Below are 10,905 nucleotides of genomic sequence, written 5' to 3'. Positions count from 1 at the left end.
CACAGTGGCACAATCACGGCTCACTGCATCCTCAACCTCCTACCTCAGCATCAGGCTCAGGTGATCCTCCTACCTCAGCCTCCCAGGTAGCTGGGACTACACGTGCATGCCCGGCTCATTTTTTGCAGAGATGGGGTTTCACCATGTTGCCCAGACTGATCTCAAAAACTCCTAGACCCAACCCATCCACCCACCTCGGCCTCCCAAAGTACTGGCACTGCACCCAGCCTGACTTATTTTTTTTTTGAGACAGTCTAACTCTATTACCCAGGATCGAGTGCAGTGATGTGATCTCAGCTCACTGCAACCTCCTCTTCCCAGGTTCAAGAGATTCTCCTGCCTCAGCCTTCCGAGTAACTGGGACTAGAGGCATGTGCCACCATGCCCAGCTAATTTTTGTATTTTTAGAAGAGGTAGGGTTTCGCCATGTTGGCCAGGTTGGTCTGGAACTCCTGGCCTCAAGTGACCCATCCACCCCAGCTTCTGAAAGTGCTGGGATTACAGGCATTAGCTATCATGCCCAGCCTGAGTGTTCATTCTTTTTTTTGAGATGAAGTTTTGCTCATTACCCAGGCAGGAGTGCAATGGCGCGATCTCGGCTCACCGCAACCTCCGTCTCCTGGGTTCAAGCAATTCTCCTGCCTCAGCTTCCCGAGTAGCTGGGACTACAGGTTCACGCCACCATGCCCAGCTAATTTTTGCATTTTTTGTAGAGATGGGGTTTCACCATGTTGACTGGGATGGTCTTGATCTCTTGACCTCGTGATCAACCCTCCTCAGCCTCCCAGAGTGCTGGGATTATAGGCATGAGCCACCACGCCCAGCCTGAGTATTCATTCTTAAAGCATTTGGTGGCCTTAGTGAGGCCCCTGCAACCAACCCCATCAGTGGTGGCCTACGTCCAGGAGAAGCACACCTGTCAGCTGGCCGGCACCAGCCTCTGGTGCTGGGCATGATGCAGGAAACAAACCCCTCCATCTTCCAAGCTGAGCCCAGCCCTTTCCGGACACTCCTGCCACGGCGAGCAGATGCCCAGCAAACATTTTTCCAGGGTACTGCCAAAGGCCAGCATTTACCTGTGTGAGAGCTTATATGCAACACAGAAGAGCTTCTAACAGTTATGCATTTATTTTCATGTGTATGAAGAAAAACATTAGCACATGAGCATGACTGCATGGATACACGGCTCAGCACAAGGTTAAAGTCAGAAGTGAGTGAAAACAAAATAGCATGTTGATTTAAGTGAAATAAAAGGAGGCCTTTGGTTATGATAACAATTGTGGAGGTGGTCTGTGAGTGCAGAAGTTTGCGATGCCTTGCTTTAGGCTTAGGGCGAGATGCTGTGCTCTGGACTGAAGCCCCTTGGGCTCTATAGAGAAGCTTGCCCAGTGCACAGCACCTGTGGAGTCTCCCCGGAGCCTGTGGGACAGTGAGACCCCAGGGAGGAAAAGGAAAGCACATTTTTTTTTTGAGACAGTCTTGCTCTGTCGCCCAGCTGGAGTGCAGCAGCAAAATCTCAGCTCACTGCAACCTCCGCCACCCGGGTTCAGCTCAGCCTCCTGAGTAGCTGGGACTACAGGCATGTGCCGCCACGCCCAGCTATTTTTTTTTTTTTGTATTTTAGTAGAGATGGGGTTTCACCATGTTAGCCAGGCTGGTCTCGATCTCTTGACCTTGTGATTCGCCCGCCTCAGCCTCCCAAAGTGCTGGGATCACAGGTGTGAGCCGCCACGCCCAGCCTGGAAAGCACATTGTTTCACTTGTCCATGCCCTGTCTTAGAAGTGAAGCAACAATGTTAATTCTCATTCAAAAGGATTCTTCCAGGTGTGGCCTTGAGGCAGTGGTTACAAGATAGGCTGGGCTGCAGGGCCCAAGTGGGACTTGAGGTCAGAACCAGGGGGACAACGGGACACCTGTCCCAGCACCATTTTGGAGAAGTACTTGTGTGTTTTGGACGGGAGGGGGGCGCATGGCTCCTGTCATGGGTCCAGGAGGCACACAGGGCCCCTGCACCTTGTTCCCAGCATGCACCAGGCTCTCGCTGCATGCCTGCTGACTCACTGCAGCACTGGGAGGAGGTGCTAGAAGGCAGGTCGGGGCTGCTGCCATCCCAGGGAGTCTGTGAACCACCCTCTCCTCCTGGACCTGGGCCCCAGCCTCGTTTTAGCATAACCTATGCCAGGGTGGGGAAGTCCAGGGCTATGCCCCGACTGGGTCCCATTCTCGTACGTGTGAACCAAGGGGAGGTGTTTGCTACTATGCCCTCTCCCCTAAATCCAAATACTGGTTCCCATCATTTCAACCTCAACATTTTCAACGAGCATTTTTCTTTTCCTTTTTTGAGACGGAGTCTCTGTCTGTCTTCAAGGCTGGAGTGCAATGGCACAATCTCAGCTCACTGCAACCTCTGCCTCCCAGGTTCAAGTGATTCTCCTGCCTCAGCCCCCCACGTAGTTAGGACTATATGCATGTACCACCACACCCAGCTAATTTTTGTATTTTTAGTAGAAATGGGGTTTTGCCATGTTGGCCAGGCTGGTCTCAAACTCTTGACCTCATTGATCCACTCACCTTGGCCTCCAAACTGCTGGGATTACAGGCATGAGCCACCATGCCTGGCCTAAAAAGCACTTTTTTTTTTAAGATGGGGTTTCACCATGTTGGTCAGGCTGGTCTTGAACTCCCGACCTCAGGTGATCCACCTGCCTTGGCCTCCAAAGTGCTTGGATTACAGGCATAAGCCACCACATCCGGCCCTAAAAAGCACTTTTTAAGGGATCTTGGAGTTTTTCCTCAAACAGCTCAACCCTACAACTGGCCAGGCTGGTCCCAGCACCCCTATCAGACAGCTACAGTCAGTGATAGGGGTCCAAGTGCCCCGGCAGACTTCCCCCAGCTTTCCCCTGGAAGTGGGGTGGGCCCAGCAGGGAATTCTGGGGGTGACGCTCATGGTCCAGGAGTCTTCTGGTGCCTAGAGGGTAGAGGAGGAGTGGAAGGTCAGCAGGCACTCAGCCCGCTGTGTCCTGGACAGGCCGAGACGACTGGCAGGCTGGTCCCTATGAAGGCTCAGAAAGAAAGTGTGCAAGAACAGGTCAGGAAGGGAAACCAAGTCAGGGAAGGGCCCCAGCCGGGGCTAGTGGTCCATTCACTGCCTGACGCCCAGAGGGTGCTCTCAGCAGCACCCTGCAGCACTCCGCTTCACGTGGCATGGCTTGCAGAAGAGACGGTTGTTCAGGGGGTAGCAGCCTTGATCCGTGGGCTCCACAGACAGGAGAATCCTGCAGTCCTGGGGAGACAAAGACATCTGCAGACTCACCCCAGGCCTGGGCGCTGCCTGCACAGCGGAGGAACTCACTTGGCATCTGCCACATAAACCAACCGCATGAGTGGGAGTGCTCCTTCAGCGGGAGTGAGGAGGCTGCTCGTGGCTGTCCTCCCAACACCTGGGCCAGGTCTCCATAAGGGAATACGAGCCACAGACACACACAGGGGGCTTTAATCCACGTGGAGGTGGAGGTGAGGACAAACATTCACTGACAGGAAGACTGAGGACACCTGGGGGAGTCCCCTGAGGGTTCAGGGAAGGTTGGGGCTAGAAAGGCCTTGATAGTCCCTTTATCATTTTTTTAAGGCTGGGAGTGGCTCACGCCTGTAATCCCAGCACTTAGGGAGGTTGAGACGGGCGCATCACCTGAGGTTGGGAGTTCGAGACCAACCTGACCAACATGGAGAAACCTCGTCTCTACTAAAAATACAAAATTAGCCAGGTGTTGTGGAGCATGCCTGTAATCCCCGCCAGTCGGGAGGCCGAGGTGGGAGAATTGCTTGAATCCAGGAGGTGGAGTTTGCGGTGAGCTGAGATCATGCCACTGCACTGCAGCGTAGGCAACACGAGCGAAACTCCCTTTTCAAAAATAAATAAATAAATATTATTTTTTAAAATGTGTTTTTATTATTCATTTATTTTGAGACAGAGTCTTGCTCTGTGACCCAGGCTGCAATGCAGTGGCATGATCTCAGCTCACTGCAACTTCCACCGCCCAGGTTCAAGCAATTCTCCTGCCTCAGCCTCCCGAAGTAGCTGGGATTGCAGGCATGCGCCACCATGCCTGGCTAATTTTTGTATTTTTAGTAGAGACGGGGTTTTGCCATGTCAGCCAGGCTGGTCTCCAACTCCTGACCTCAACTGATCCGCCCACCTCTGCCTCCGCCTCCCGTGCTGAGCCACCGTGCCCAGCCTAACGGCCCCTTTAGAACATAAATTCTGTGAGACGGGACCCCTGTTTATGGCCAAGTCTCCAGCCCAGCACAGCCCAGCGCAGCCAGCCATGGGCATCTGCTGATGACTGCCTGAATCTAGTCCAGTCTCTTCATTTCACAGCTGGGATACTGAGGTCCAGGGAGGGGTGGGCTCTGCCCCAGGTCACACAGCTGGTTCTGGAGCCGGGACCAGATGGGGTTTCCAGGCTCTGGGTCCAGGGGACTTTTTGTGGCTCCATGGCCCACACAGCTTCAAAACTGGTACAAATGTTAGTATCTTCACTTTTTCAAATCACCAAGGATTTCAGAATGAGGAACACAGGGATTCGGGCCTCAAACTGCCAACATCACTGTTCTGCCCCAGAAACCACCCATGGGCACATGCTGGAGAAAGACAGAAGGGAAAATTTGTGTGCAAAGCCTTGGTTGTGGGCACCCTTTGGAAGCTGCATTGATCCCACAAAAGAGTCCCTATAGGGACAACTTTGAGGTCACAGGTGGCCCTCCTGACCCAGTAGGGACCAGGGTCTGCAATCTGCCTTCCTCCATGGCCAGCTAGGTGAGGCACCCTTGAGTGTCTCTTCCCTGCAAGGCCACTTGAGTCTCTTAAGTGGACTCCAGGCTACACAGTTGCAGCATCTGTACCATCTGTGACCCCTCCTAAATGAGAACCGATCGGAGGAAACTCCTCATCTACTGCCAGGTCTCACACCATCTGTAAGGCAGCCGTGCGGCCGCTGAAAGCTTGCCGAACCCAACCCACGCAAGCGTGGCTGGAACCACTTTTCTGAGACTATTTGCCTGTTTTCCCTTCTCTTTTTTTTTGACAGAGCGTCGCTCTGTCACCTAGGCTGGAGTGCAGTGGCATGATCGTGGCTCACTGCAGCCTCCACCTGTGTCAGGTCCAAGCAATCCTCCTGCCTCAGCCTCCAGAGTAGCTGGAACTACAGACCGGTACCATCATGCCTGGCAAATATAAAAAAATTTTTTATAAAGATGAGGTCTCACTGCGCAGGCTGGCTTCAAACTCCTGGGCTCAAGGGATTCTCCTGTCCCAGCCTCCCAAAGTGCTGGGATCACAGGTGTGAACCACCACACCCCATCAGTTTCCTTATCTTACATGGGGACAATAAATCCTGTCTCATAAGGCTATCACTAGGATTAAACAAGGTGATGTTAATAAAAGCATTTTTTTTTTTTTTTTGAGACGGAGTTTCGCTCTTGTTACCCAGGCAGGAGTGCAATGGCGCGATCTCGGCTCACCGCAACCTCCGCCTCCTGGGTTCAAGCAATTCTCCTGCCTCAGCCTCCTGAGTAGCTGGGATTACAGGCACGTGCCACCATGCCCAGCTAATTTTTTGTATTTTTAGTAGAGACGGGGTTTCACCATGTTGACCAGGATGGTCTCGATCTCTCGACCTCATGATCCACCCGCCTCGGCCTCCCAAAGTGCTGGGATTACAGGCTTGAGCCACCGCGCCCGGCCAATAAAAGTATTTTATATATTTTAAAACACTATCTATGTATAAAAGTATCGTTATACTTCCAACAATAGTCATAAATAATATGGATCCCAAAGCAGGTAGCAATGGTGAGGTGCAGGTGTGGGCAGTGCATGGAAACCCATTTGCCTTCTTAGGAAATAGCACTCAACTCCTTCCAGGCTGCTGTGGCTCAGAAGCCTCGTTTTTATTTATTTATTATTATTATTATTATTTTTTGGAATGAAGTCTTGCTCTGTTGCCCAGGCGGAGTGCAGTGGCATAATCTTGGCTCACCGCAACCTCTGCCTCCTAGGTTCAAACGATTCTCCTCCCTCAGCCTCTTGACTAGCTGGGACTACAGACATGTACCACCATGCCTAATTTTTTTTTTTTTTTTGAGATGGTGCCTCGCTCTGTCACCCAGGCTGGAATGCAGTGGCATGATCTCAGCTCACTGTTCAAGAGATTCTCCTGTCTCAGCATCCCAAGTAGCTGGGACTACAGGTGCACGCCACCACGCCCAGCTAATTTTTGTATTTTTAGTAGAGACAAGGGTTTCACCATTTTGGCCAGGATGGTCTCAGTCTCTTGACCTCATAATCCACCTGCCTTGGCCTCCCAAAGCGCTGGGATTACAGGTATAAGCCACTGCACCCAGCCTAATTTTTGTATTTTTAGTAGAAACTGGGTTTCACCATGTTGTGCAGGCTAGTCTTGAACTCCTGACTGCAAGTGATCCATCTGCCTGGGCCTCCCAAAGTGCTGGGATTACAAGCATGAGCCACTGTGCCTGGCCAAGAGCCTCATCTTCTGACACATAACTGCTGGAGTCCAAATCCTGACTTACTACAGGAGCCTTGGCCAACTCACCGGAGGGTTTATGTGCTTCCTGGCCAGGCTCAGGAAACTGCCAGTCGCTGCTGGAACTCATTAGGATGATGGTGGGGATAACAGCCCTTGAACTTCCTCATTGGGCTTTCAAATTGCATTATCAGCAGGACTTTGAACTATAACCAACAGACAATGTAATGATACAGCAATTTATCAACTTCTCTACCCAGCTCCCTTGACAACCTCAGTGAAAATAGCCTCTGGGTTCCAGTATCTGTTTAAATAAATGGGAGTGAACAGTGTTTGGAATTACTCATCGGCTGAGTAAGATATTTGCTCTGGGGCTCTCCACTTGGGTCCTCCCATAAAAGCTGCCACCAGAGAAGATAGAAACTTCAATGATAAGGAGCTGGCAGTAGAAGGGGTGGGGGAGGATTTCTGGAGGCTTCTTAGCAGCACTAACTACATAATTTGTAGGATCCAGGACAAAATGAAAATGTGGGGCCCCTTGTTCAGAAATTAAGAATTTTGGTTGGGTATGGTGGCTCATGTCTATAATCCCAGCACTTTGGGAGGCTGAGGTGGGCAGATCACTTGAGATCAGGAGTTCAAGACCAGCCTGGCCAACACGGTGAAACCCCGTCTCTGCTAAAAATGCAAAAATTAAGAGCGGCATGGTGGTACAAGCCTGTAATTCCAGACATTTAAGAGGCTAAGCCAGACAATTGCTTGAACCCAGGAGGCAGAGGTTGCAGTGAGCTGAGATTGTGCCACTTCCTTCCAGTCTGGGACACAAAAGTGCGACTTCATCTCAAAAGGAGAGAGATGGAGGGAGTCCTGATGCCGTCACTCAGTATCATCAGTCATCCTACCACCATGAGCCAATAGATTGCCTTTTTTCAGAAAGCAATCTGAGTTTGGTTTCTATCATTAACGCAAAGAGTTCTGATTAATAGACTATAGCTGTATTTCCTTTATCTTTTGTTTCTGCTACTGGACAGTGAGCAATTTGAGAACAGAGCCTCCACCCTGACCTGTCCCCATGCCTCAGAACCCAGCCAAGGGCCTGGCACGTAGGGATTGAATGTTATTAAACCACCTGGGCTCCACTCACCTCACACCTGTAGCAATTTTCATGGAAGTTCCTTCCCATGCACTCGATTTTGAAGGCATCTTTCCCATCCCGAGGAATGATGGGATTCTCACAGATGCTGCAGATGGGGGCAAATTTCCTAGAAGCAAAGAAACCCATGCTTGGGAGGTGTTCATGCTGCAACCACAGAAATTAATTAGCTGTCAGAACTCGGGCTGGGTGGAGTTCACCTCCTGAGCAATTTCACACCCATTGCTATGAGACTGTACCGGCAGCTACAAGCAGAGATGTCTATTTCTTCCTGGCAGCAGGTGCAAGAGACCTGTGGAATGAGACCTGGTTTCCCAGCATCACTAGAGATTTCTGAATTGAGAACAATCTCTAGTGAGCCTGGGAAACCAGGTCTCACTGGGGTTCAGTTGGGCTGGGATCCATCTCATCTTTTTTTTTTTTTTTTTTTTTTTGAGACGGAGTTTCGCCCTTGTTACCCAGGCTGGAGTGCAATGGCGCGATCTCGGCTCACTGCAACCTCCGCCTCCCGGGTTCAGGCAATTCTCCTGCCTCAGCCTCCTGAGTAGCTGGGATTACAGGCACGTGCCACCATGCCCAGCTAATTTTTTGCACTTTTAGTAGAGACGGGGTTTCACATGTTGACCAGGATGGTCTCGATCTCTCGACCTCGTGATCCACCCGCCTCGGCCTCCCAAAGTGCTGGGATTACAGGCTTGAGCCACTGCGCCCGGCTCTTTTTATTTTTTTAAAGAGGCGGGGTTTCACCATATTGGTCAGACTGGTCTCGAACTCCTGACCTCAGGAGATCCACCCGCCTCGGCCTCCCAAAGTGCTGGGATTACAGGCGTGCGCCCAGCCTCATCTTTTTAAAATATTTTCCAGGCCGGGCGCGGTGGCTCAAGCCTGTAATCCCAGCACTTTGGGAGGCCGAGGCGGGTGGATCACGAGGTCAAGAGATCGAGACCATCCTGGTCAACATGGTGAAACCCCGTCTCTACTAAAAATACAAAACATTAGCTGGGCATGGTGGCGCGTGCCTGTAATCCCAGCTACTCAGGAGGCTGAGGCAGGAGAATTGCCTTAGCCCAGGAGGCGGAGGTTGCGGTGAGCCGAGATCGCGCCATTGCACTCCAGCCTGGGTAACAAGAGCGAAACTCCGTCTCAAAAAAAAAAAAAAAAAATTTTCCAACACTTCTTTCTTTTTTCAGAGGCACACTCGTCTCTCCCCTTGAGTGGTGAGCAACTCATGGCCAGGAACTGAGTGCAACGGATGTTCATGTGCCCGCACTGGTTCATGCAGCTCCAAGGGCAGGCCCCGAGGTTTGAGGTTTCAGAGCAGGGCCCCCAAGTCAGGTCCTTGGGAATTTGCATACTTACCAAGAGCTTCAATACTTACCTGTGGGGAGACCTTGGGGGCTTAGCTGTTGTGTGACTTGGATGGTAAATTAGGGCCCTTAATAGTACCTGCCTGTGAGATTATATTTATTTTTTATTTATTTATTTTTTTTTGAGACAGAGTTTTGCTCTTGTTACCCAGGCTGGAGTGCAATGGCGCCATCTCGGCTCACCACAACCTCCGCCTCCCGGGTTCAGGCAATTCTCCTGCCTCAGCCTCCTGAGTAGCTGGGATTACAGGCACGTGCCACCATGCCCAGCTAATTTTTTGTATTTTTAGTAGAGACGGGGTTTCACCAGGTTGACCAGGATGGTCTCGATCTCTTGACCTCGTGATCCACCTGCCTCGGCCTCCCAAAGTGCTGGGATTACAGGCTTGAGCCACCACGCCCGGCCGAGATAATATTTATTTTTTATCTTTTTTTTTTTTTTTTTTTGAGACGGAGTTTCGCTCTCGTTACCCAGGCTGGAGTGCAATGGCGCGATCTCGGCTCACCGCAACCTCCGCCTCCTGGGCTAAGGCAATTCTCCTGCCTCAGCCTCCTAAGTAGCTGGGATTACAGGCACGCACCACCATGCCCAGCTAGTTTTTTGTATTTTTAGTAGAGATGGGGTTTCACTATGTTGACCAGGATGGTCTCGATCTCTCGACCTCGTGATCCACCCGCCTCGGCCTCCCAAAGTGCTGGGATTACAGGCTGAGCCACCGCACCCGGCCTATTTTTTATCTTACTATTTTTTTGAGATGGAGTCTAGCTGTGTCACCCAGGCTGGAGTGCAGTGGCACCATCTTGGCTCACTGCAACCTCCACCTCCCAAGTTCAAGAGATTCTCCTGCCTCAGCCTCCTGAGTAGCTGGGATTACAGGCACCTGCCACCACGCCCAGCTAATTTTTTGTATTTTTAGTAGAGACGGGGTTTCACCGTGTTGGCCAGGTTGGTCTTGAACTCCTGACCTCATGATCCACCTGCCTTGGCCTCCCAAAGTGCTGGGATTACAACTGTGAGCCACTGCGCCCGGCTAATATTTTAGTACATTTTGAGACAGGGTCTCACTACAGGTTGTAGTACAGTGGCATGACTGTGGCTTACGGCAGCCTCTACCACCCGGGTTTAAGCGATCCTTCTACCTTAGTCTCCCAAGTAGCTGGGACCATAAGTGCGTGCTACCATGCCTGGCTAACTTCTTTGAAATTTTTGTAGCAACAAAGTCTCATTATTTTGCCCAGGCTGATCTCGAACACCTGGCCTCAAGCAATCCTCCTGCCTCAGCCTCCCAAAGTGCTGGGATTACAAGGATGAGCCATGGTGCCTGACCTTTTTTTTTTTTTTTTGAGACAGTTTTGCTCTGCGGCCCAGGCTGAAGTGCAATGGTGTGATCTCACTCACTGCAACTTCTGCCTCCCAGGTTCAAGTGTTTCTCATGAATCAGCCTCCCGAGTATCTGGGTTTATAGGTATGTGCCATCATGGAGAGCTAATTTTTGTATTTTCAGTAGAGATTAGGTTTCATGATGTTGCCCAGGCTGGTCACGAGCTCCTGATCTCAGGTGATTCCGCGACCTTGGCCTCCCAAAGTGCTGGAATTACAGGATGTAATATTCTGTTTTTTTTTTTTTTTAAGATGGAATCTCGCTCGGTTGCCCAGGCTGGAGTGCAGTGGCACGATCTCCGCTCACAGCAATCTCCACCTCTCGAGTTCAAGTGATTCTTCTGCCTCAGCCTCCTGAGTAGCTGGGATTACAGGCACCTGTCACCATGCCCAGCTAATTTTTTGTATTTTTAGTAGAGACAGGGTTTCACCATGTTGACCAGGATGGTCTCGATCTC

The 10,905-nt window shown here is 51.0% G+C and overlaps 1 protein-coding gene across 3 annotated transcripts in view; it reads right to left on the bottom strand.

Annotated features, from left to right (window-relative positions):
• Window positions 1-1,109: 1,109 nt before the first annotated feature.
• The window catches only part of FBLIM1 (filamin binding LIM protein 1), a 31,981-nt gene continuing 22,185 nt past the window's right edge, over window positions 1,110-10,905 (bottom strand). For all 3 annotated transcript variants that reach the window (XM_074380113.1, XM_039473622.2, XM_074380112.1), the window contains exons 8-9: window positions 7,691-7,808; window positions 1,110-3,287 (exon numbers count right to left, since the gene is read on the bottom strand). In XM_074380113.1, coding sequence (XP_074236214.1) covers window positions 3,174-3,287; window positions 7,691-7,808 — 232 coding nt within the window. In that variant the 3' untranslated portion in view covers window positions 1,110-3,173. The remainder of the gene's footprint in view (window positions 3,288-7,690; window positions 7,809-10,905) is intronic.

This window comes from Saimiri boliviensis, chromosome 11 (genome assembly GCF_048565385.1).
Source record: "Saimiri boliviensis isolate mSaiBol1 chromosome 11, mSaiBol1.pri, whole genome shotgun sequence".
NCBI lineage: Eukaryota > Metazoa > Chordata > Mammalia > Primates > Cebidae > Saimiri > Saimiri boliviensis.
The sequence above is the reverse complement of the archived record's forward strand: the minus strand, read 5'-3'. Positions and strand labels throughout refer to the sequence as shown.